General features: G+C 38.5%; 2 protein-coding genes and 1 long non-coding RNA gene across 6 annotated transcripts; 1 reads left to right on the top strand and 2 right to left on the bottom strand.

Annotated features, from left to right (window-relative positions):
- Positions 1-53: 53 nt before the first annotated feature.
- LOC309491898 (E3 ubiquitin-protein ligase AMFR-like) lies at positions 54-10,787 on the bottom strand. 3 transcript variants are annotated; one of them, XM_082190923.1, is made up of 12 exons: positions 10,664-10,787; positions 9,821-10,147; positions 9,650-9,742; positions 8,394-8,558; positions 7,411-7,563; positions 4,658-4,698; positions 4,435-4,567; positions 4,012-4,145; positions 2,734-2,844; positions 2,458-2,648; positions 864-967; positions 54-780 (listed from the first exon to the last, which is right to left on the bottom strand). In XM_082190923.1, exons 2-12 carry the CDS (start codon positions 10,070-10,072, stop codon positions 610-612), a joined length of 1,548 nt encoding a protein of 515 aa, XP_082047049.1. In that variant the 5' UTR covers positions 10,073-10,147; positions 10,664-10,787; the 3' UTR covers positions 54-609. The 3 variants fall into 3 exon arrangements, with proteins under 3 accessions (XP_082047049.1, XP_082047047.1, XP_082047048.1); XM_082190921.1 differs by having other exon boundaries at positions 9,821-10,205; positions 10,664-10,777; XM_082190922.1 differs by having other exon boundaries at positions 9,821-10,173; positions 10,664-10,691.
- LOC309491899 lies at positions 4,708-7,265 on the top strand. Its single transcript, XR_014203361.1, has 2 exons — positions 4,708-5,612; positions 7,050-7,265. It is a non-coding gene; the product is annotated as an uncharacterized lncRNA (long non-coding RNA).
- A 1,458-nt stretch (positions 10,788-12,245) lies between the features above and the next one.
- Positions 12,246-26,770, bottom strand: LOC309491900 (nuclear factor of activated T-cells, cytoplasmic 3-like). 2 transcript variants are annotated; one of them, XM_082190925.1, is made up of 7 exons: positions 25,905-26,770; positions 21,622-21,794; positions 21,072-21,212; positions 19,964-20,019; positions 19,687-19,813; positions 16,600-17,385; positions 12,246-13,008 (listed from the first exon to the last, which is right to left on the bottom strand). In XM_082190925.1, exons 1-7 carry the CDS (start codon positions 26,066-26,068, stop codon positions 12,941-12,943), a joined length of 1,515 nt encoding a protein of 504 aa, XP_082047051.1. In that variant the 5' UTR covers positions 26,069-26,770; the 3' UTR covers positions 12,246-12,940. The 2 variants fall into 2 exon arrangements, with proteins under 2 accessions (XP_082047051.1, XP_082047050.1); XM_082190924.1 differs by having other exon boundaries at positions 16,600-17,388.
- Between the last annotated feature and the right edge of the window lie 46 nt (positions 26,771-26,816).

Below are 26,816 nucleotides of genomic sequence, written 5' to 3' on the forward strand. Positions count from 1 at the left end.
GTATTTTTGGCTCATGTGGATGAAAGACAACAACTCCCAGAATGCACTTGCTTCGCTGCCCTACGAGGCCACTCCCAAGCCACGCCTCCCAGTTACAGAGGGCAGTATCGGAAGAAATGATACAGCTAGGCTACTAGTCGACTCGAAACTGAAAAGACGGCGTTTTATCGTGAGATCCCCCTATGGGGCGGGTTGAACACATGCGGAACGAGCTCCTCCTACTGGCTGGAGTCTCTCGCCTCTGGACAAAAGAGCCTCCGATGACACTAAATTACAATTTTTGTGTCATCAGAAGTTTTCTTCCAGACACACAATACAGAAATCTCTGGTCTCAGGGGGACATGAGGGAGGGAAGCACGGTCATTCGAAAATACTACCGGGTTTCTACTGATACAAAGCTTAATGCTCATCGGTGAAGTATCCCTTTAACTGAATTTATTTTTTCATTCAACAATTTTGAAATTGTTTTTTTCAATTCAGTTTGGTGATGCCAGTGGTGCAGAAATGACTTCACCTTCAGCAATGTGGAGCAAGATTTTGGGCCAGTGAGATTTTAGCGCTGATGGAGCGACCCAGTACGAAAATGCAAACAACATATCACTTCAGCCCCTAATATGCCTCTTCTGTCAGCCCTGTGAGCCTCACCTGTGTCGGGAAAGGCACCTGTATCCGGCCCTCCAGGATGTTATCAGTGGTGACCTCTACAGAGCGTGTGAGCTGCAAATCCTGCAGGATCAGATGATAAGGGACTTGTGGAAACATTTCCTGGATCTGATGGGCCTGAGAAATTCAAGGAAAAGCCGGTTAATAACGTGGCAACTTGTGTAAAACACAGAGACTGTGTGTAAACGTGTGGGACTCACCATTGCATTGAGCTGGGAGTTGTTGGCCTGTGCGATGCCCAGGATGTTGGTGGTGTGCATGACCTCCACTGAGAAACTCGGCAGCCAGCTGGCAATGCGGGACCCTGAGGGTGAACGAGCCGAGATTTATACATTCATATGATGATGTTATTACCAGAAGCCTATTTGGTTCCAAGGTCTCTTCAAGTCATCAATATGATAAAAACAGGCCATATTCATCAGTGAACCATTTTTTTTTGAGGGCACTATCCATTTAAACAGGCTTTTTTAAATGTATTTACAATACTCCAGTTTGTAAATAACCTCTGCTATGATTGGCTGACCTTTGTTCATTGTTGTTCATCAGGGCGAATCAGTTTGCTCAGTACTATAGGGGTGTGCGATACACAAAATAACATCTCGATATTTTCTGGGATGTTATCGATAACGATAATTAGATGATATTTTGCCGAGTGTGTTTATTGTGTTGGAAGGTTTAGGACTGACTGCTAAAGTTTTTAATATTCTTCATATTATATGAGATGGTCAGTTCACAGCAGTGACAGACATAATCTTTTCCAATAAATTTAAATAGATTTGTTTACGTTTTATGGGCATTTTACCTTAATAAAGCCATTTTTTTCCGACTTAATTAAATGTATGCATCATCTTTTGTGTGAAAATTCTTAGATTTAATTAATAAATTCAATTAGAATAAGACACAATAGGGCTGTTACCAATAAAATAAAATCCATATCAACAAAATTCATCTTTGCACTGCAGAGGAAACAGAAGCTGCATCTGAAGTCTATCTAATAATGCAGCTCAGATGCAGTTACAAATGCATAACTAATGTTTATAATTATAATTATAATAATAATAATAATACATAATGTTTGTTTTTAATGTTTTACACATAAAATGTTGAATATTGATATTTGAAATTATTTTTTAAATAAAAAAATACTTTAAATATGAATTGAATCACTTTTAATGAGCCAGTCATTGAGATTCAACCGATTCATTCAAATGGCTGATTCATTCAGGAACGAAGCATTTCACTGTCTCTAAGAGTGTCATTGAATCATTCACTCAATGTGGCTTTGTTTCAAACTATTTTCGTTGGCTAAATGGATTAAAAAAAAAAGACAATATTGTGTCTAAAATGTCATTTAAGTCACTTAATATTAACTTCTTGTTTATTGAACTGTTGTATAAAATCAATCATCACATTTGTAATCCTGCTGATATTTGGAGCAAAAAAAAAGAAGGCACTCTTCGTGTGATATTGACTAACTATATTAAATTATATAAATATTAAATAAATTTTTTCCCCTTAAATTGAATTTTGGGGGCATTATAAATGCAGAGTGTAGAATCACAGTGCTCGCTGGGTGTGTTTTTGCAAAGTGAGGGACACTCAATGTCAGATTGCAAATCGTTAAAACAACAATTACACTATTATCGTAAACGATATCTAATCGCACACCCCTAGTGCTAAACAGGCATCATGCAAGTTAATGATAGGAATATGCTATAGATGTGAAAGTGATTTCTACAGCTTACTGTCAGTAAATGGTTTGGATTCTGCATGAATATGTAAAGAGAGGCTCACCATCAAAGTGGAAGAAGTGATTATGCTGGTTGATGTGTGGCCGGGCCTCTGTTCCTGTCCCAGCAGGCATGTTCTCATCCAGCGCCTCCCTCTGGCCCTCCTCTCGCTCTCTCACGCCTTCACTGATGTTCAGAGACATACGGCACGTGGGACAGGACGTGTCCTGCTCCAGCCAAGAGCGCAGACACGAACTGGACATAAACAATAAATGGTCAGATTAACAATGTTTCAACTACTAGAGCAAGAGAGTGCTGGCAGCATCTGGTTATTGCTCACTTATGGAAGAGATGTCCACAAGGCAGCTTGCGCGCTGTAGTCATCGAATCCCAGCAGATCGCACAATCATCGTTATTAGCCAACAGCTCTTCAGGCGTTGCCACAGCAAACCTGCACACAAGGAGACGTTTTCATGTCAGCACACGAGGTCTGGTTTCCATCAGCCACTGCAGCAGGCTGACTCATAACACACATCCAATAACACATTCACACATACGATACTCAAAGACTATTTATTGTGTTCATGTTGTACTGCAAAACACTAGTGCTGTTATTGTGGTGGATACGGGTACGTTTAGGGTTGATTTAAGAGTGGGTTAAGGTGTCAGGGAAGAGTACAGTAAAAACAGAAGCATACAGTAAACAGTAATATTGTAAAATGAAATGACTGTTTTCTTTGTGAATATATTTCAAAACGTAATTTATTCCTGTGATCAAAGCTGAATTTTCAGCATTATTCCTCCAGTCTTTAGCATCACATGATCCTTCAGAAATCATTCTAATATGATGATATAATCAATGTTGAAAACTATTTTTGCAGAAACGATGATATAATTTTTAACCGCCTCAGGATTATTTGATTACAGAGAGTTAAAAATAACAATTGATTAGAAATATTATTTGTAAGAATGTAAAGGTCTTTATTGGCACTTTTGATTAATTTAATGTGTCCTTGCTGAATAAAAGTATTAATTTCTTTTAAAAAAATTATTATTATTACAGATCCCAAACTTTTGATAATGAAAAAATAATATATGATAATGAAACTGATTTATTGCTGCTGTTATTAAGACATAATTATATATTCAATTACAATAATTATTTCCAATTTATAAACTGTTATTAATTTACAACAACAAGAGTCACTTTAAAATGTAATTGTGGATTTGCTGGGTGTCGGGGTGTGGCGGGGGGTGGGTGTGTGTGGGTGTGTGTGTGTGGGGGGGGGGGGGGTGCTTAGCTGTCATTACTGTCAATAATGTTAACGGTCCTCAAAAAGACTTTACTTATGCAAAATCTAATTTCATTCTTTTTTAAATTTTTGCGTTTTTGTGAGATTTGCACAGTTATCCTTCTTAACTACATTACTCATAAAAAAATCATTAAAGGTTAAATCTCTTTTCAAGGGCACAGTGCTGATAGCTCATGCAACTTCGGGTTACCAGCCCTAAGCTTTGCCATTCTTTAGCATTTTTATTTGGATGTTGTGCTTATAATTCAAAGCCTGTAGAAATGCATCTTATAATAAGTCATTCTGGAAAGCTTTAGGCTCCTCACCTGGATTCCATATTGTCAATAACACGCAAGTAGTTTTTGTGGCGGCGAATCCTTCGCTGCACCTCGTGGAAGAGATAGCGCAGCTGCATAAAGATCACAAGACTAGCCATGGACAGCCAGATGTTTCCGAAGAGCTGCGAGGGAGTGAACAACAAGAATACATGATCATAAAGGTACTAGGATTCATTAAAAAACTCTCAAACACAGATGTGAGAAGAGAAAGAAATCATGTACGCCACTGGTCTTCACTTGGGGAAGTTTGTGATCTGACAGGCCGCACACACATGTGAAATCAGGAACATAAGTGTAAGCAGCTTCTTACTGATCAGTGAACATTATGTTAGACAGTCTCAATAAGAGTCCAATCAGATCGCATTCATCCATCACTATGAGCCAGTCACATGACTGATCACCCTGTCTCACCAGCATATGGATGTGATGCATCAGGTCCAGGCAGAGGATGGCTAACTCCATGATGAAGTCAGTGTAGTAGATGTATGAGCTCTTGTTCTCCCAGGTGCCCTCGTGGTTCAGGTCCCACAGGTGAATGGAGTACCTGTACATAACAGATCAAAACCTTCAGATTCATGCTTCTGCTACCTAACATTTAGCAAAGCTGATGGCTTTCTTAACAGAGCGCACGCACCGTATGATGACGTGTCCTGTGCGTACGGTCACCAGCAAACACTGCAGGACAGGAGACAAGGCTTAGGGTTACTTCAAGTCACCATAATATCAAAATGGACAATTTTTATAGAATATTGCAGTATTCAGGGCTTGACATTAACACCCGCCAACCTGCCAAATGTGTGAGTATTTCAGCAGTGGCGTGTAACGCTGACTCCTACTAGCCACTTTGGTGGCTTAGATTTTACATATATAATTTTTTTTTTAATTGTAGTCTATAAAAAAAGGCATCTGAAATAATAAAATTATTAAATGTAAACTAAGTGCAATGTAGTGTTGTCAAAAATGTACATTTTTCGATCCATATCGAAACTGAAATATCATGAGACAGAGAGAAATCGCTGCTTGTATTGAGTATCTATTCTGCGGAAAATTTGTATCGGAAGTGTTTCAACACAAACCCGCCTCCCCTCACTCACTTGCTCCGGATGAATACTGTTGCTGCTACAGGGCTTGAGTTTTAGCGTGGGATTGTTTTGAATTTGATAAAATTGATCATTTGATTTGATTGATAATTTTACTCATTCCTGCAGATTTTGAGCTCACACCCAAAGTATGTGCACAAAGCGGCCTCTCAGTGCTAAATTTAGTTATTTTTCGCTGCTTATTGTGTTGAAACAGTAAAATACACACAAAATGCCGGTCTTAGCAAGTATTCACACAAATGCAGTCAGTTCTGTTCTAAGTGAACAGTTGAGAAAGAAAGCGCATGTGTAACAGTATAATGGATCAGAGCGATCGGTCTTAAAGTGACAGCGGTGTTAATATATCTGCTGCCAAATTATGAGATAATATAAAACAAATTCTATATGGCAGTTTTTCCTCAAGGTATCAATGTCAAAATTGCAGCCAGTGCAAACGTTGATAAAATGCTAAATAACTACAGAAAACCATTAGCCACAGCGGCTGGTAGTGTTGTTTTTGGCGGCCTGTTTTAATTTTAGTTTTAGTCTAGTCTTTGTGTCAAGCTGTCGTTTTAGTTTTTATTAGTTTTAGTCACGTTCATACTCTTTTTAGTCTAGTCAAGTTTTAGTCGACGAAAACTGATGACATTTTTGTCTAGTTTTAGTCAACGAAAATTGTATTTTAGTCTCTTTTTAGTAATGCAATTCTATTTAACCCAGTCAATATAGAATTTCAAACAAGGTTATCTTATTATATTTAGTATATTTAGGGCTGTGACGGTGGCAGTTTTTTTTTACCACCGCGGTAATGGACAAACTACCGGCGGTGGTGGGGGGGTTATTTAAAAAAAATAAAAAATAAAAACTCGTTTTATATTTCCACACAAAGACGCGTGATATAGCCTACCACTCTGCGCTTTGAGAGGGATGTGGGACACGAGCAGGAGAGAGACCATCGATCTCTTTATGATATCTTCGTGTTTTCTACTTTATGTAAAATGGTCTGAAGAGCGAATTTTATCCTCCACAAGGGCGAGATATTTAGCCTATGTTTGAGATTGCGCTGCCAGAGAAAGTGAAACTAAAAATCACCCGCGCGTGTGAAACGCGTTTTACAACTAAACTTGACGCGCCTTACCATGTCTAATAACAAGCACAAACTGTGTTAAAAAGAATTTGACATGCAAGTACAAATGTATAGGCTATCTGTCCTACAGCGTTTTTTCTACTTTACCACAGTAAAGAATACGAATATATAGGCCTAATTAAAAGCGAACCAATGAAGAAACGTTTATAATCCCTTTAGAAAATGGGTGAGACGTGAGTGAAAATTTGGGAAAAGAAACAAGAGATTCCATGCAGGGATGAGTCACGAATTTTGGATATTCGATTAGTTTATTTAATTATAGAATATCGAATAGGTTGTGCGATTATTCTCTAAAATAAAATCTCCATGTTCTGGTGCTGATGCGGTGACGCGTTCATGTTAACCGGAGGATGACGCTGCCAATAACATACAGCTGTCACAACCGGCAAAAGTAATGATTATGAATGTGTCAAATATACCAATGAGACATTTTAATAGAATAACTAATGGAGTAATATTGTTAAATTCGCTGATAATCGGGTGACCAGATCGCAAACCAGAATTTAAAGCCGACAAAGCTATGGGTTCACGCACAACTCTCTCATTCGTCGTGACGTTATAACATTTCGTGTCGTCTCGTTTCGGTCAACGAAAATGAAGAGACATTTTAGCATAGTTTTTATTTTGTAAACCACATTTAGTCTCATTCTTATTCGTCAACGATATTGCATTATACATGTATTTTAGTCATCGTCACATGACCAGCATTTACGTCTCGTCTCGTCAGGTGATAACGGTTCGTTGACGACAATATTTCGTCATAATTTTCGTTGACGAAAGCAACACTAGCGGCTGGTAAGCAAAATATATAATGTCAAGCCCTGGCAGTATTTAATAATGATGTGCAATATTGTTTGGTAAAGTTAATGTGCGTTTTAATATTTAATCTTTATTCAAATCAATTGGTGGGACAACCTGTTACTCACATGGGATTCACCAATAGCAACCAATCAATTCCCCATGGACAAAATCAAGTCTACAATCATTGCTAAATCTACATCTTTTTTTTCTCTTTTCTTAAAAAAAACCAAACTTTATATATATATCATGACCATTGTGACTAACGTGTCATGCCTACTTTCAGAATATAGGGAAAGAGGGAACAACAAAAGAGGGAATGTCCTCTTCACAGTCGCTAAAAGGATTGTACAGTATTCTTACCTCAGCTGCCATGAAGGCGACGGTGTGCATGCCGTGAAGATGCCCGACTACAGCGCAGAGCACAGCCAGACCAGCACAGCACAGCAGAACAGACACCAGCAGAGACAGCACTCGCACATGACTGCCCATCGGGGTGGTGGGAGAGAACGACAGCTGGCAGGAGCACACAACACAATACATCAACAACTCCCAGAGGAAGAGGTGCAAGTACAAACAATAGGAAGGAAGGAAGGAAGGGATGAAGTAAATAAGAGTAATGGAAGGAAGGAAACTAGAGCAGAGGAAGGAAGGAGAAAGGAAGAAAGGAAGGGAGTAAATAAGAATGTAAAATAAAAGAAACATGAAGGAATGAAGAAAGGAAAGAAGGAAGAGTGGAGCAAGGAGAGAGGGAAAGAAGCAAGAAAGAGAAGGGAAATAAGGAAGAAAGTAAGGAAGGACAGAAACAAAGGAAGCAAGGAAGAAAGTAAATAAGAGCAGATGAAGGAGAGAGAGAAGGAAGGAAGGAAGGAAGGAAGGAAGGAAGGAAGGAAGGAAGGAAGGAAGGAAGGAAGGAAGGAAGGAAGGAAGGAAGGAAGGAAGGAAGGAAGGAAGGAAAAATAAACAAAATAAGTAAGAAACATAGGAAGGAAGGGAAATGAGGAGGAAAGAAATGAAGGAAGGGAGTAAATAAGAACATAAAAGGAAGGAAGAAAGGAAGTAGGAAAGGTAGGTAGGTAATTAACCCAATTAATATAATATTTACATCCAATAAAAATATACATAAATGCCTTAATTATACTCAGATTATCCAACAAATATCTTACAGAGTGTCATATCTTTTGGACTATATTGGCGGTTAAAGCAAATGTTTATCCAAACAGTAACTGACCAAATGATGTACAGTAGATGAGCACATGAATGAGTGAGTCTAACAGCACGACTGCAGAGATCTCCCAGTCGTTCTGAACATTAGTGTTTGTTGATGTGGTGGAGACGTTTCTCACGTATTCAAAGCGGTCTTTGCAGAGCTGCACCATCAGATGCAGGAAGATGAGCATGGAGAACCACAGACACCACAGCACCACCTCCTCCACCCGCTGCACGTTCAGCACGCCGAAGATGAAGATGAACTTGTAGAAGATGAAGTTCCAGAACTTATCCTTCAGATGCTGGTCAACAGAAGAGCGACGTCAGAACATGACCACAGACACTACAGTACAAAACAACACTGACATCGCCAACGCATGTGAGAAACCTGCTATTATTCACACGCTTAGAACATGTACAGGAACCTACAATAACATACACTACTGTTCAAAAGTCTTAGTCAAGTTTTTCTCATGTTTGTGAGGTCTCTTATGCTCACCAAGGATAGATTTATTTGATCAAAAAACAAAGAGCAAAAAATAGTAATACTTGTGAAGTATTATTACAATTTAAAATGACTGTTTTCTGTGTGAATATAATGGGAATATAATTTATTCCTGTGAGTTTTCAGCATCATTACTCCAGTCTTTAGAGTCACATGATCCTTCAGAAATCATTCTAATATGATGATCAAGAAACATTTATTTTTTATCAATGTTGAAAACAGTTTTTATTTTTAGTGAAAACTGTGGAATCAGATTATTTGATGAACACAAAGTTAAAAAGAAAAGCATTTATTTGAAATAGACATTTCTGCAACATTATCAAAGTCTTTACTGTCCCTTTAAAAAATAAAAAAAACATACATATTTCTGACCTCAAACATTTGAATGGCATTTTTATAGTCATCTGTTAATAACTATTGCCACTGCTTTGAATAGTTATCTTCCACATTTTCAAAATCTACCAACATTTATTTTATTACTACCATATTATGAATAATAAACTTGTTTGAATATGTAAAAAATACAATTATATCCATTCAACTCTCCAGATACTGGTTTTGACATCGTTCACTGATTAACATATTGTTTAACCATACAACAAAACGACATTTCATCACAGAAAATGACCTTAAAGTAAGTAAAATCATGATATGACCTATATTTTTATTCTATATAATGTATCTATATGGAACTGACAAAAGAACTCGAGTTGTCAGGGATGTTTGTTATCAAGGTCTTCCTCGTATAAGCGTTGCAGTGTGTGTGTTGCAGTGAAGACTGGCTGTGTGTGTGTGTGTGTGTGTGTGTGTGTGTGTGTGTGTGTGTGTGTGTGTGTGTGTGTGTGTGTGTTGCCTGATCAAGCTAATGTGGATGTGAATGATTGTTACCTGTTTCTCACTGACTCTCAGCGGGCCGAACACAATGCACTGGATCACTTTAGCGATCAGCATGAGGATACAGCACGCCGTGTTCACCATCACCTGTGGGAAAACAACAGCTTCTTTAAATAAAAACCTCATCACTCAACACTGGTGTGTTTTGACGCTAGTCCCACATACCCAGACGAACAGGCTGTCCGTGATGAGATACACAAGCACACTGGTGGCCATGTTCCCCAAGCTCTCCAGCGGATCCAGCTTGATCTCCTCATCAGACCCGCCGTGTGAGTCTCCAGACAGAGGAGAGGAGTCCTCCGAGTCTCTGACCGAGCTGTAGGCACTCAGGATGGTCCCAGCCAGCAGAACAGTGCTCAGGGCAGTGTATGTGTGTAAGCTGGGCCAGGGGAAGCGCTCCAGGAACAGCAGAGGCATCCTGACTGACAGACTGACCGACTGACTGATGCTCCTCTCGGCTTAAACAGCTTCCCTCGACGCAGTCTCTGCTTACTGGGAGTCCAGGGGAAACCAGTGTCCTTTTACAGATCACAATCGAGTTTAAACTCCTCTTAAAAACAAATAATAATTATCAGGATTCAGGCCTGTTTTCATTTGAGAGTCCAAAACTGTGTTTATGTGAATGCAGCCTGACAGCTCTTAGGACACGTAGACACAACACGCAACCGACTCTAAAGCTAGAATTAAACACAATATATATTGTTATATGTTATGTTTAAACCCCATTCCGGCGAATTAAATGCTAAATGGTTATAATTCTTTAAAAAAATGTTTTGAATATTTCCAGAACAGTTGATTATTTCACAACATTAGCATGGAAGCTAATCTGCTTCAGCTACGTATTGATAGCACAGGACTAACAGTTTGATAAACTCGTCAGACGGGCTTTAAATCTGACCCGTGATGCTCGACGATCTGTCTGACATCTGTTAGCTTTACATAAAACTGTGAAATGTCATGTTTAGATCAGTTTCTCTGGCTGTTTCTGGCACTTTCTATCCCTCATACCTGTTTCCGCTGCCTTAGACGTCACCCTGTGAACTTCCGGTGCTTATGTGATGACAGGCGGGGCTTCCCGGGTAAACAACAATTAAACATTTAAATAGTACCCAGCTATGACTAAAAGCCATATTACCCTAATAGTCCAGGCGTTTTAGGAAAAAAGGGTGAACAAATTGCAACAGAATCAAACTCTACTGATTTTGTATCCTCAATATGTCCTGAGAAAGGAAAAAAAAAAAGCCCCGAAGAATCCCATTAGGGGAAAGTTCAGAAAAAGACCCAAATATATCCTATTCATACGCCTATTCATTCTTTTCTCACATGAATAGGGTAAAAAATTTAACCTTTAGATATCACCATGAACATTACTGAGTTGATTACTTATATCCAGACAAACAAAAAATGTATTTTAAGTTTTTTTTAATTGTTTGTTAACATGGACAAACGATGCATAATCTAATTACGTATGTGCTAATTTGCATAAATACCACAACAGATCTAAACATTGGGTATAGCCAGGAGAAAATGTCTTGTTGAATCTTGTTGACACATACCAGTAAAATACTTAATGTTAAGGTCTGAATGGAACCCATTTAGGCTACCCATGAGCATTAATACATAGAGTCAGGAAGAAGTACTTTAGAAACAGCCTTTATTAATTATTCTTGCAGAGATGGGGTTTGGGGCTGTGGGTCTGTGTGACTGTTTCTGGGGATTCACTTTTTATTTTACCTACCTTTTGTCTTCTGCATTCTCCTTACCATTGTCTCCTGTTCTTCCCTCAGACTCGTCCCCCAGAAACAGTCCCACGGACCCAGCCCCAAACCCTATCTCTTAAAACTTAATAAAGGCTGGTTTCTAAAGTACTTCTTCCTGCCTCTATGTATTCATGTTCATGGGTAGCCTAAATGGGTTCCATTCAGACCTTAACATTAAGTATTTTACTGGTATGTGTCAACAAGATTCAACAAGACATTTTCACCTGGCTATACCCAATGTTTAGATCTGTTGTGGTATTTATGCAAATTAGCATCTGTAATTAGATTATGCACCGTTTGTCCATGTTAACAAACAATTAAAAAAAACTTTTAATACATTTTTTGTTTGTCTTGATATAAGTAATCAACTCAGTAATTTTCATGGTGATATCTAAAGGTTAAAATTTTTACCCTATTCATGTGAGAAAAATAATGCATAGGCGTATGAATAGGATATATTTGGGTCTTTTTCTGAACTTTCCCCTAATGGGATTCTTCGGGGCTTTTTTTTCCCTTACTCAGGACATATTGAGGATACAAAATCAGTTGAGTTTGATTCTGTTGCAATTTGGTCACAGTTGACCCCCATTTTGGCTTAAAACGCCTGGACTATAACGAAACATTACCATGATAACCACAGATTCAGTCAAAAAAATTTATATTATTGTAATTATTATCCCAGTTATTGGTTCTAAAATAGGCTACTTGTTTACACCTCACACAAACTATGGAAACTCGTTATTAATGGACCATATAGGGCTGAATAAATGCATACAACATTTAAACATCTTTATATTTTATTATTATAATTAAAATGTGGAATTTATTTATTTTATATAAAAAAAATTGGATACTTTAAATATTTTTTAAACCTTTCAAACAAACAAACAAACAAGGTGAATGTATAGGCTAAGTACCAATTAATATTATTCAGTTTCAATTCAAGCATATTTCTTGGAGCTCATGAAGATTGTCACAAAATCTCTTTTATGTTCAGTAAAAATTCATAAATACAAAGACATTTCAAAAGCTTATCAAGCAATGGGAAAGTTATGGTAAAATATCTAGTGAAATGCCGAACAGGTAACAGTTCTTTAAAGTCAACACTCAGCAGATTAAAACATGAGATTGTGCTTTATAAGCTAAACGCTGCATATTTTGTCTTTATAATTTAAACTTTTTTTTATGATAATTTCCAAGAATATATTTTACATTTATAATGAAAAGGAGTAAATTGAAGACAAATGAAACATTTCAATAAGATCATTAAAAGGCCCGTCAGGATAAGGCACATATTGAATCAAAAGCTATGACTGGTCATTATTTCACATTCACATTTGATATGCTCGGTTAAAATCCATAAGCATCCACTTTTAAGCAGAAAACTTTTATGTACATGATATTTCTCATAGAAAATCGTTTCTACATGTGCAGTAAATGCAGGATACTGAGACCGAATCAGTCCAAGCGGTTTCAATGAGATGTCCAGGTCTCGGATCATCAGTTTCCGTTGAGGATCTTTGAGTTACGGAGCGCTGCTGGCGTTCCCTGAATCTGGAGTCTCGAACAAGTCTCTTACAATGATTTCACTTACTGCAAAGAAGAAGAAAGATCTTTGTTTAGGGGTGAATCTCACATATACTGTATATCAACATCAACATTCGTTATCATTGTCCATCTCTGTTAAATCCACCTGAGGGCAGTGTTGTGTGTGTGTAACATGAGTATTTCCTCTACAGCGGTGTTACACCAGAGACTGAAACTTCGTCATAATTATTACAGTGTTTTACTGTTGAGCTTCCAACCTAAAAGCTCAAGCCTAGTCTCAACTAGTTCCTGAAATACAGCTGGTTTCGTTGACAAAAAGCCTTTCCAATAACCAAACACATCTATTAATACAGTTTAAACAAACAACAAGTTATTTACAATATGGCTTTCATTACGCATATGTAAAGAAACAGAGCATACAGTGAGAGCTATAAATATATTTAAGCCAGGAAAGGTAGATGTGTGCATTAGGACAAGAATCTGTTTGAGCAAAGATGAAAGACAACACACACACACACGCGCGCACACACACACACACACACTAACCCGACCCCTAAACCTACCCATCACACACACACACACACACACACACACACACACACACACACACACACACACACACACACACACACACACACACACACACACACACACACACACACACACACACACACACACACACACACACACACACACACACACACACACACACACACACACACTAACCCGACCCCTAAACCTACCCATCACACACACACACACACACTAACCCGACCCCTAAACCTACCCATCACACACACACACACACACACACACACACACACACACACACACACACTAACCCGACCCCTAAACCTACCCATCACACACACACACACACACACACACACACACACACACACACACACACACACACACACACACACACACACACACACACACACACACACACACACACACACTCTCTCTCTCTCTCTCACTCTCTCTCTCTCTCACACACACACACACACACACACAACTTTCTGCATTTTTACATTTTCAAAAAAAACTCATTCTGTATGATTTATAAGCTTTTTTTCCCCATGGGGATCCGCTGGCTGAATACAATGACAGACACAAACTTGTAATATATATTTGCATTTATTCTTACATTCACATTCGCAGTTCAACCTCAGTTAGGCACTTAACAACTTCAAGGCCCGAAATTTGAAATTGCAGTGACAGATTTGAGAAGTTGTAAGTGCCTAATTGAGGTTGAACTGCGAATGTGAATGTAAGAATAAATGCAAATCTATATTACAAGTTGTTTGTGTCTGTCACTGTATTTCTGTGAATGGCATTTTACACATTTGTGACTATTGTCTGCGAGTGCAAATTTCAACATTCAACTTCAGATTTTTATTTGACAGGTTTTCACACTGGAGCTGTGAGTGTAAATGTTCACGTGACGTACACGTACGAATATTTATTGTACAAGTTCTCAAATTCACATACGCGCTCTCGAGTTTTGCTACTCTTTTACCTTCATGCATTTGGCTACACATAATGTAACCTGTACACACACTCTCTCTCTCTCTCTCTCACACACACACACTGGCACTGAAGGGATCATGAAGCCGGACAACAGCACTCACTCATCAGGGGTGTTCAGTCCTCTGCACCTGTGCTCTCCACACGCCACTGGTGCGCCAGGTAACGCAAATACTACACAAGTTCTGTCCTGGCACGGTTTGTTTAATTATAATTAATATTTATAATATTCCATTATAATATTTATGATATGTAATTAATTATTTAATCTGAACCCTGTTTTCCTATTTATTTCTTTTAAAAATGAAACAATTATTTTATGTATTCATTTATTTTTGTTATTATTTCATTCATGTTATATAGTTTCATGTGTTGTATTTTTAGTGTTGTTTTTTTTATGAATAAATTACACTTTCTTTTTTTTTTTTTTTTTGTCACTTAGGTCTCTTCACACAGTGAGCACAACATCAGTCTATGTGGCCTAAAATGTGGATCACTGGCTTTGGCAGGAAATGCATTTAATGACTACATAATTTCAAGTAATATCAATTATTTTCTCACTCAGACACAAACACCAAAACTATATGTACCTACAGGTCAATTTGCACATGCTGTCACTCTTTTCAACCCTGTTAAACTTAAGTTCAAAGCCTAACATAATACAAAAATGAATAAGAAATGTTCTACATTTCTACTGTAATACCATATTGAAATATATTCCAAATCTAAAAAATCAAATACTATCAAAACAATTAGATGTAGCTGAACACTTACATCAGTCTTTCAATTTCATTACCATCTATTCAAAAGGGGAAACTTTTAAAAAGAAATGTGACAAAAGAAAACACTGTATAATGCCACCTGTTGTTAGGGGAAATGTGTGTTTGTTGGGTGAAACTTTTGCTAGCGTTCTGGAAGAATGACTTGATTTGAGACGTATGAAGGGTTTTGGTTTTGAATGTGAGATAAACTGCTGGGCCGAGCTGAAAGTTGGTAAAGAGAACTGTGTGAAGAGTTTTGAAGAAGTCACCTTAGTTTTGAGAAATGTGTCCTAGCAATTGTAAAAAAAAAACAAAAAAAAAACTGTACATAAAATTGCATCAATAAAATTGAAATATATTTATTTCTCACTCTACAAAATACTATGGAAGTCAATGGAGACCATCAAGTGTCTGGTTACCGGCAACATTCTTCAAAATATCTTCTTTTGTGTTCAGCAGAAGAAAGAAATTCATACAGGTTTGGAACAACTTGAGGGTGAACTGTTCCTGTAATAAATAAATATATTCTACTCTATACTATCCACAGAAAATCTATACTATCCACAGAAAAAAACTAAGTTCAAGGTCAATCAAACTTCTACTTTCATTTAAACTGTCTTCCAGGCTAACAGTAGCAACATCTAATGTGAAGTATGCAAGACTGTCACAATACAGCTGCGCAAAACTAGCGGCGGATTAGCCTTCACGTTATATTTAGCTCGTTCAGTGACTCCATGCAATGCCAGTATCCTCTTTCCCACTGCACTGCGGGACTAGAGACTATAATTAGGCCCAAACCAAACTGGCTTCCAGACACTAGGGGTGGCAGCTGCTAGTTTTCTAGAGAGTAAACAAAAATCCTGGCTAGCATATGCCACAAAGTTAGTGCATATTCTGTTAATGTAGCTTGGCGTGAGTTACTGTCCCAGCATGAGACACGGTCAAAAGCGTGTATTGCATGTAAACAGATCATATGGTCTGGAATAAACAGGTACAGTCACACAGTAATACTAGGTGTTTGTAATAATATTACCACTGAAAATACTTTTGAGCCGACCCTTAGTTTGTACAAACAAACAAATCTCATTTACAGTAATGCACTTACAATTGCAATTGCAATCTATAGGAAAAGGAGAGTTTAAAAGGATAAATGTGAAACTTGTATGTTAAAATCTTCATGTCTTAAATATCTTGAATGTAACTCGACACCCTTGTCGACACCCTTGTCGACACCCTTGTCTCATTGTTTATACAAACTGAGAAACAGGTCTAAATGAATTTCAGTGGTAATCAGCATTGTTCCCTTAACTTCATTAATGTAAAACGGTTCTCGTTGGAGTCTTACCATCATCGAGAGTGATATCCTGTAGGCCTATGGACTGGAAGCCAAGCTCTTTCTCTTCATCTGGTTCCTGTTTAATATCAAGGCTTTCTCCACCTTGTGGCAAACTGTAACGTTCGCTGGACTCCTCAAGAGATGTGCCTGAAGGTTGAGGGTCCATCAAGCTCTCTCTGATAGACGGTGAGTTGGAAGGCACTTTGGCAAGAGTAGGCTGCTGGGAAAGAGGAAGCACCTGGGAAGAGGAGGACTGTGGGAACTGCACCCGATCCAGACCAGATGTTTCCACATTTGCGCTGGTTAGAACAGAAGAACTGGACACTGAGATAGAGCCACGGTTGTAGAGATTAGGAGTGTGTTCTGAAGGGATGCCTTGGTATCCTTCACCTCGGTGAGACCTGGGTTGCTCTGCAGGGATTTGGGATGACTTGCAGCCTTGCAGTGAACCCCCAACCATTGGAAGACTAGGTTGTCCTTTGTAAGACAGATCCTGTTGAAGTTTTTGGTACAAAGAGTTGTTGAAATCCACCAGTGAGAACATAGGGTGGAGGTCTGCTACGGCATCGAGGCTTCGGTCTGCCGGATGAGAGCGGCTCAGATGCAGATCCTGAGGCGAGTAGCAGAGATGGGCTGAAGACGGAGACCCTTCGGTCAGCAGCCACTGCTCGAGAGGCTGGACCTCATCTGAAGAGATTGAGTCCCCAGTGGTGCTGAGACCTGTTGGGGACGTGGCTGGATGCTGGCCGTTGGTGTTAAGGTCCGGCCTCATGCCAAACTCCTGCTTCACATGCACTGCTTTGGAAGGAGGGTGTTCAACACATTACAGATTAGCTTTGTGGACATTTATTCATCTCTCAAAACATTTGAAAATGTATATATTATATTGTCCAATTGAGTCCAGTTCTATAGTAATCTAAGGCCGTTTACACCTGGTGTTAAAGGATTAGTTCACTTTCAAACAAACATTTCCTGATAATTTACTCTCCCCCATGTCATCCAAGATGTCCATGTCTTTCTTTCTTCAGTCGAAAAGAAATTAAGGTTTTTGAGGAAAACATTTCAGGATTTTTCTCCTTATAATGGACTTCAATGGCAACCAACGGTTTGAAGGTCCAAATGTCAGTTTCAGTGAAGCTTCAAAGGCTCGACACGATCCCAGCCGAGGAATAAGAGTCTTATCTAGCGAAATGATCGGTCATTAAAAAAAACAAAAAACTTTTTAACCACAAATGCCCATCTTGCACTATCTCTGAGATGGGTAACTATCATTACATCATCATGTTGGAAAGGTCACGCGTGACATCGTTAGACATCCAGCACACGTAAGGACCATTTTAAACAATAAACTGACACAAATGCATATAAATATGTCATTCAACATAAAATAACTTTGAACGGTCCTCCTACTCCAAAGTTGTAAACACTGAGTCGGTACTTCCGACTACGTCACGCGTGACTTTTCCAACGCGATGACGTAATGCGTGGCGCATCTCAGAGATAGTACAAGACGGGCATTTGTGGTTAAAAAGTATATATATATTTTGAAAATGACTGATCGTTTCACTAGATAAGACTCTTATTTCTCGACTGGGATCGTGTAGAGCCTTTGAAGCTGCACTGAAACTGACATTTGGACCTTCAAAATTGGACCATCAAGTTGGTTGCCATTGAAGTCCATTATATGGAGAAAAATCCTGGAATGTTTTCCTCAAAAACCTTAATTTCTTTTCGACTGAAGAAAGAAAGACATGGCCATCTTGGATGACATGGGGGTGAGTAAATTATCAGGACATTTTTATTTGAAAGTAAACTACTCCTTTAAGATGCGTTTTGGTCGATCGGATCACAAGTAGACGAGGGAGACACATTCCCGTTTACACCTGGTGTTTTAATCGATCTCTTTTGTCCACTTTCAACCACTTCTGTCCTGATTTCTTTGAGAGGAGAATGTTTACACATGAGGTCAGTAGGCGGAGAGTAGATGGTCTTTTGTGGCTGTTTGAACACATTCGACCACATGAGTGTTTACCCTATGAAAGCAATCCGGTCAAATGTGTTTTCAACTACCTCTAAAAGTGGTGGAAAGTGGACAAGCTCAAAACGTTTTAGACCCTGTTTACACCTGTATTTGGTGTTGTCTACCTGAGATCCTATCGACCAAAACACATCTTAATACCAGGTGTAAACAGGGCCTCAGTCTCAGACAGCATGGCATATTATACACACTATACGGATTTCAAAGTTTTCAATCTCCAAAACTAGAAGCTCAAATTTGATTGGTTAGCCTCTACCCCAGGTGTTGCCAACCCAGCAGACCTTCAGTTCTAACCCTGCTCCAACATTCATGAGTAATCCTGAACACCTTGATTAGTGTGTTTGATTAGGCATGGAAATAAACTCTGCAGGGTGGTAGCCTTCCAGGAGCAGGGTTGGCTATCCATGTCCTACACAAATTCGTACACAGAAATGGTCTTTTTTTCTTTTTCTTTCTTTTTTACAAGCTACCAGGCTCCTACAACGAGCGCTTCAGAACATCTATTAAATCTGTTCAGAGTTTTGTTTGAAACACCTAGGCCTTGTTTCTGCCTGGTATTAAGATGTGTTTTGGTGATCCGATCACAAGTCATCAGCTGAGACATTCATGATTCCACCTGGTATTAACATATTAACTGTGACTGATTTTGTGGAAGTAAACAGGAAAGTGGTGTGTCTTTGTGCAACACAGTGAAGTTTGAATGACTTGTCTTAGTGTGCTATCTCATAACACGTGTTAGGTGAAAGGACGATGAGTAGTAAGTGCTTCAATGCGGTCCGAGACACACTAAGGACGGAGCGTTTCTACTACTACAAAGGCTTTTTGTGGTCACAAGTGTTTTTGACTACCTCTGTATGTGGTTTCAGTTTCAGTGAAATGTTTTACACGTTGCTAGAGACTGTTCCTTACATGAATGAGCTACTCCCGGGGTCTATTTTAGATTGACCTGAGGTTGGTCTTTGATATATTAGTCAGACTGCCTCTTGCCGTCGAACTGGCAGTTCTTGCCACCAAAGTGGACCAGAGTTGCTGATAGTTCTACTCGCAAGGACCATTACCTGAAAGATAGGTGAAGAACTGTGAGACACTTCTCTTCCTTTTGCCATTGCTGACATAGAACTGCACCTGGGTGGAGGAAGCCGTGGTTTTCTTGTAGTACGGAGGAATCTTTACCACTATGCTTGTCTAAACAGGAATGGGAACACATAAGAGACACCTGTAATTATAGATCTCAATGGGATATGCATTTAACAATGCACATATGCCATGTTGATTAAATAAATTGAGGAATATCAGTGTTTTATTACAACAAAATCAATAACTTATTATGCTCACATTTTGACTCTTCTCTTGTAAAGCCCTCACATCGACCTCCCATTGTGTTTTACCATCTGTAATGGACAAAAAAAAGACATTACAAAGGCTCTTTTGTTATTACATAACAAACTGTCATCCAAAATGTATTGCTAGATTACTGATCTAAAAACAGCTCCAAATTAGAGCAGAGAGCCATGGGCTGCGTCTGGAGGTGTAATCTGGAGGTACTGCATTCGCCATGTTGTCATTATCATGTGATCTACCGGCGTAAGTTACGTTGCTTCACTGCCATTCATAAATCCTCTCCCGTGGCCTCATGGGATAGGAAAGTGTCCATCATACACACACTTCAGAATCTCGCCGGAAGCAGTAGGTCATCCGGGTACTTTTAGCCTGTTCTTTTATGAGTACTGTGAATTCAGACATACTTCTTTTGTCACATGTTTTTGCCTACTATATTAGGTAAGTATGCAATTTCGGATGCAGCCTAGCTGTGTGTCAGGGTTATGTTTGATCTGTTTAAGGGTACGTTTACACGACAATGATATGCTTAAAACGTAGACGTTTTTCCTTTGAGTTTTCCACGAACAGACAACACCATTGTCAAAATGATCCCCATTCACACGGATCTGTCAAAACCCTGTATTCTGCTGCCAGGCCATTAGATGGCGATGAAACACTATAGACTGAACAAGTAATATGAATATGCATAACGCCATCGATTCCACAGATTCACGTTTTATTGTTTACACGGAGACGCTGTTGTCGTGTAAATGAACGGCAGAAACACACAAAAAGTTGTATGTTTTTAAACCGGTGTCGTGTAAACAGCCCCTGAGTCTCCTGGGTTACTCAGTGTGTAATTAGTCATGTCAACTGTGTCTCATTTCTTTGATTAGTTCACTATGTATTTAAGCCCTGTGTTTGGTTCAGTTCAGTTCTGTTATTGTTGCGCCAAGCTTGGTTGTTCTGTTCCTGTCTGAGAGTTTGTTCCTGAGTTGTATTGTTTCCTTTTTGTTCTTGTTAATAAATTTAAACTGCTGCAATTAGATCCTCTTTCTCCTCGTCTCTGCAACCCGCAAGTTAAACTGTGAGAATAGTTATTGTAATAGATGATTTCACTTACCAGAGCTCTTTTCTAGAAAGACCACTATTGATTCTGGACTGATGTTTTGGCCTGTTATAAGCATCTCTTCTCCTCCAGTCACAGAACCACAGGCGGGACTAAAGCTCTCCACTTGAGGAAGTTCCTGAGCTAAGCGTTGAGCTAGTCAACAGAGAAAAACAATGGCTGTAAATTGCAGAGGAAATGTTTATCAATACGGTTCGGTGACATTTTCAAATTTAGATTATTGTGGCTTTTAGTCAATGTCTGTTAACTTTGTGGCCTTCTGTATAATGTATTTAAAACTTTTGAAAACTATTTTAAATATTTAAAGTTTTCTTTTACATGTTTAAAATGTACAATATTTCTCTTACAAGGAAATGGACCAAATATTTGGATGACATCATCTTGTTCACATGGACATATACAATTTTGATCCAGGAAATGCTCTCTAGAATGAGGATATTCCTCCACCAATATCAGTTGACTTAGACATGCAATAACTAGCATATAATATTTAACGTATTCAATGCATGTTTTCACATAGGAAATCCACATAAAAAAAACTCACAGCATTCTATTGGTACGGACGCCACCTGCAGTGACAGCACTTTGCCGTTGTGTTGCGGGATATGAACACGAAACACGGTGCGCACACGCGTGTTCTTACGCCCGATATCAGTCTCTCCCTTACGCAACTCAATGTCTGAGTTTCGTAGCTTCAGGATCCCAGCACAGTCGATGCTTTCAAAGAAAGATGACAGAAGGCAGCCATTAAAGATAGTCAGTTAAATTCTGTTTATTTAATAAAATTGCAAGTTAGCAAGTGATATTAAACCAAAGAGTGACATAAATGGTGCTATTTGCTGACAGTGGCTCAGAGCAACTCAATATAAACTATTAGCTATAACTCACATTTAAAGTCCCCCTGTGGTGAAAATCCAGCTTTTAAATGTTGTTTATATGTCATGTGGTGTTTTTAAAATGCTTTAAGACAAACCATGTGTAAATTCATAAGTCGACACCATTGCTGAGTATTTTCTGCTTAAAACTGCAGTGAACCAAAGACAGTCTCAAAAACACGGTTTGAAATCGCTGGTGTTTCTGACGTCACAAACTACCTTGTAACCAATCAGATCAACGTGCCGGCGGGCTTTAGCATATCGTTAACAGCGAACTAGCATATCATTAACTATGAAGCAGTGGAGTCTCAATAGAAGCCAGGTTATCCCAGTATATTTTTCTGCTGTAAGGTGTTTCTGTTGGTTGCTGTAATCTATAGTAATATCTTCAGAATTACTGAGAAGTCTAGTTTCAAATGTAATTATTTTGAAGTGTTGGTGCTTAATGTAACACTATCTAGTCTAAATGATAAATCACGTTTGACATTTGTGCTAGCTACTGTATACAGGCCACCAGGGCACAATACAGACTTTATCAAATAATTTGCTGACTTTCTATCAGAGTTAGTACTGGCTGCAGATAAAGTCCTAATTGTTGGTGAATTTAATATACATGTAGATAACGAAAAAGACGCATTGGGATTGGCATTTAGAGACATTCTGAACTCTATTGGAGTTAGACAACACGTGTCAGGACCTACTCATTGTCGTAATCATACTCTAGATCTAATATTATCATACAGAAACAATGTTGATGCCGTTGAAATTCTGCAACAGAGTGATGACATCGCAGATCATTATCTAGTATCGTGTAAACTTCATTTAGCCAAGGCTGCAAAGCTGAATCTGTGTTACAAATATGTTAGACCTATCACTTCTGCCAATAAAGATTGCTTTAATAATAACATTCCTGATGAGTTTCATCTCCTCAGAATCCCAGATAGCTTAGAAGAACTTGATATTGCGACTTGCACTTTAGACACAGTTGCCCCTTTGCGCTAAAAGAAGATTACATTAAAATAGTCCAACGCCGTGGTACAACGAACACACTCAGGCACTTAAGAGAGCAGCCAGAAAAATGGAGCGCAACTGGGAGAAAACAAAACTAGAGGTATTTCGCATTTCATGGAGAGAGAGCACAATTACGTACAGAAAAGCCTTAAAACGGCTAGATCTGCTTATTTTTCGACTCTCTTAGAAGAAGAAAAAACACAACCCTAGGTATTTATTTGACACGGTGGCTAAATTAACAAGAAATAAAGCTTCTACTTTTGAAGTTTCCAAAGAGCACAGCAGTAATGACTTTATGAACTTCTTTACTTAAATGATTGATAATATTAGAGAGAAAATTATAACTATGCAACTGTCTACTACAGTATTGCATGAGACAGTGCATTGTAGTCTCCCTGAGGAAAAATTCCATTCATTCGTTGCAATAGGAGAGGAAGAATCAAGTTAAAATCATCTAAATCAACAACATGTATGTTAGACCCTATACCAACTAAGCTACTGAAAGAAATGCTTCGAGAGGTCATAGATCCTCTTCTTAATAAAAAGTACAACAAGGCTCAGTACTAGGACCGTTGCTGTTCACTCTGTACATGCTACCCTTGGGAGATATCATTAGGAAGCATGGGATTAGTTTTCACTGTTCTGTCGATGATACTCAGCTCTATATCTCTTCGCGCCCTGACGAAACTTGCCAATTCAAGAAATTAACGGAATGCATAGCTGATATAAAAATGTGGATGACTAGTAATTTCCTATTGCTTAATTCAAAAAAAAAAAAAAACTAAAAAAAAACAGAGTTTCTACTGATTGGACCAAAAACCTCTGCACGTACTAACCTAGAATACTGTCTAACAATTGATGGATGATCTGTCAAGTCTTCGTCATCGGTTATGAACCTGGGTGTGCTCTTTGATACCAATCTTTCATTTGAAAGCCACGTTTCTAGCATCTGTAAAACCGCATTCTTCCATCTTAAAAATATATCTAAATGACGTCATATGCTCTCAATGAAAAATGTGAAACTGTTAGTTCATGCGGTCATGACCTCAAGGCTAGATTATTGTAACGCTATTATGGGTGGTTGCCCTGCACGCTTAATAAACAAACTACAGCTGGTCCAAAACGCAGCAGCTCGAGTTCTTACTAGAACCAGGAAGTGTGACCATATTAGCCCGATTCTGTCAACACTACATTGGGTCCCTATTAAACATCGTATACATTTAAAAATATTGCTGATTACTTACAAAGCACTAAATGGTTTAGCTCCGCAGTTCTTGAGCGAGCTCTTAACGCATTATAGTCTTTCACTTCTATTGCGATCTCAAAACTCTGGCCAGTTGATAATACCTAGAATGTCAAAATCAATTGCAGGCGGAAGATCCTTTTCCTATTTAGCACCTAAGCTGTGGAACAATCTTCCTAACATTGTCCAGGAAGCAGACGCACTCTGTCAGTTTAAATTTAGACTAAAAACTCATCTCTTTAACCTGGCATACACATAGAAAGTTATACATTCCTATAATTCAAATCAGTTAAATGATTATTAGGCTGCATAAATTAGGTCAGCCGGAACTGGGAACCTATAACACCTGATCTACTGGTTACATCATAAGAAGAATGGCATCTACGCTAATGTTAGTCTTTCTGTTTATTCTGAGGTTTACTGTAATCAGCTGGATCCAGGCCATAGCCAGACCAGATGGAGGACCTGCACCTATACACGACCACAACGCTTCCCTGAAGTGTCAGCAGAGATTGCGTCAACTAGACTCTCATCGACACGACATCCATCAGAACAGAACTGAACTGAGCTGGACGATGACATCACGGTTTACTCCAGAGTGAATATATATACATAAAGGAACTAAATTAATAAAATTTTTACAAAAATTAAACATTACTGAACGAACTTAAGCTGGACTGTGACGCTATTTTCTTCTGGAAACAAACTTTTTTTCCTGCTATCTTTGTAAAACTGCTTTGAAACAATCTGCATTTTTTCTGGTGATTGTTAGAAGGCAGACTGAGATGGCGAATGGGAATATGGTTCATGTAACATTAGCAACACATTATTAGCTGTTTTTTAACATAGTCAAGCAAAAGGCTAATCATATTAATTAGCGTTATGTGTCCGACGTTGTAAAGAGCGATATCTTTGTGCAGTGTTTACCTCAGTAAGTTGACAGAGTGTATCTCTGAGCTGGTGTGAGTGAGTGGAGGTGGGGCCAATTTGCATATTCATGGTGCCGCGTATACTAAATGAGGCAAGGGCTTAGAGTTGCATTCAAGCTATTTTAAGGCATGAAGATTTTTTTTTTCAAAGGATTTTTTTTTTTTTTATATGTAATTGTGGTGATCAAAGATGAGATTCAAAGAATAAAATCATTGACTACAGGGGGACTTTAAGTAATTTCACTTTGTCGTATGCATTCATGAGACCTGCATATACTCAACACAATCACAATATTGAAAAGTTTCTATTAAAAGCCTAGACAATTTGGTAGCGGGTTCCACTGTAGAAAGTATCTACTCATAGTCAGTCATGATTAATTTGTTTCTGTTAGAAAAACTGTCAGATAATAAGATTGGTACCATGAAAAAAAGATTGATTCTATACTGTCATGTTGGCTCCCATGAAGCAATCCACTCCAGCTTTAATTAGGGTCCTGATATAACTTGAGTCTTCACCTCGTTTGAGTGCAAATCATTTTAAACATATTTTATTAAAACTACTATTTATTCCCTGAGGGGCAAAATTGAACAAAAAATTAAGAGTTCTGTTCTGTTCTGAATTTCACATATTTTCCATTAAGAGCTGCCATCTTCTTGTTCTAAAGACTAACCTGTCAGCCATGTCAATATATCATTTATGCAAAAAATCTCTCTCTCCAATGCGTGCAGGTCATGGGGAATGTAAATCAGAGGTTTGTTTGACAGGTACCTGGCACACATGTTGTTTTCAGGAAGGAGAGGAATTTCAAGAACTTTGGTGCTGGATATCACTGTCTCTTGACTCGGAGTCGCTACAGTTTTGCCAGTAATCCTGTGCACTTGATAGAACGGGTGTGGCCTGGTGTAACGATCATCCGCTGTCCCAATGAACATCTGCAGGCTGATGGGTTTATCATTACACCCTATTAGCTACAGATGCGAGAACAAACAATATGAGTAAACATGCAACTGATTATTCCAAATAAATGGTATGTGCCAATCCATCACCCATCAACTCTTTAATGCACTATAGCCCTTAAAGTATTCAAAGTAGCCCACATCAGGCTGGCCTTTCCAGCCAACATTCAAAGTTTGTGTTGAATAACTTTACTTTTCTAGTTTTCAAAGCTAAGAACTTCTGTTCCTCTGATGGCAGGAAAGGTTGTCCATTTTGTGTTATTGGTAGCTAGGGTAAACAAACAGGCCAACACATGTAACATTAGCTTGTACCCTGTTAAAAATACCACACGCTGACTGGATCAAAAGCTCTCTCCATAAGACTGTCTGATATTCATCACATGAATCACATTTATCTTAACTTCTATTATACGCAAATTAGATCATTTATCCAATATTTTAATGTCTAAACTAATACTAGTTTAACAACAAAAAATTATAATGCATAATAATATAAATATAAATAATTAAATACATTCAAACAATAATCTGGTATTTTGGTCTTTTTATTTTTACTGGAGCAGGTGTCAGATGAGCAACAAACCTTGAGGTATGGAACCCATCCTCAATTTACCAGAGTAATGAAAACATCTGCTGTGCAAGTTCAAATTTTGCACAATACAGTTTCTGTGACGAACAAAACCAACACAGAACAAGTAGGCAATGATGGATGAACTACTCCATC

Source organism: Leuciscus leuciscus, assembly GCF_965113295.1.
Source record: "Leuciscus leuciscus genome assembly, contig: HAP1_SCAFFOLD_689, whole genome shotgun sequence".
Taxonomy (NCBI): domain Eukaryota; kingdom Metazoa; phylum Chordata; class Actinopteri; order Cypriniformes; family Leuciscidae; genus Leuciscus; species Leuciscus leuciscus.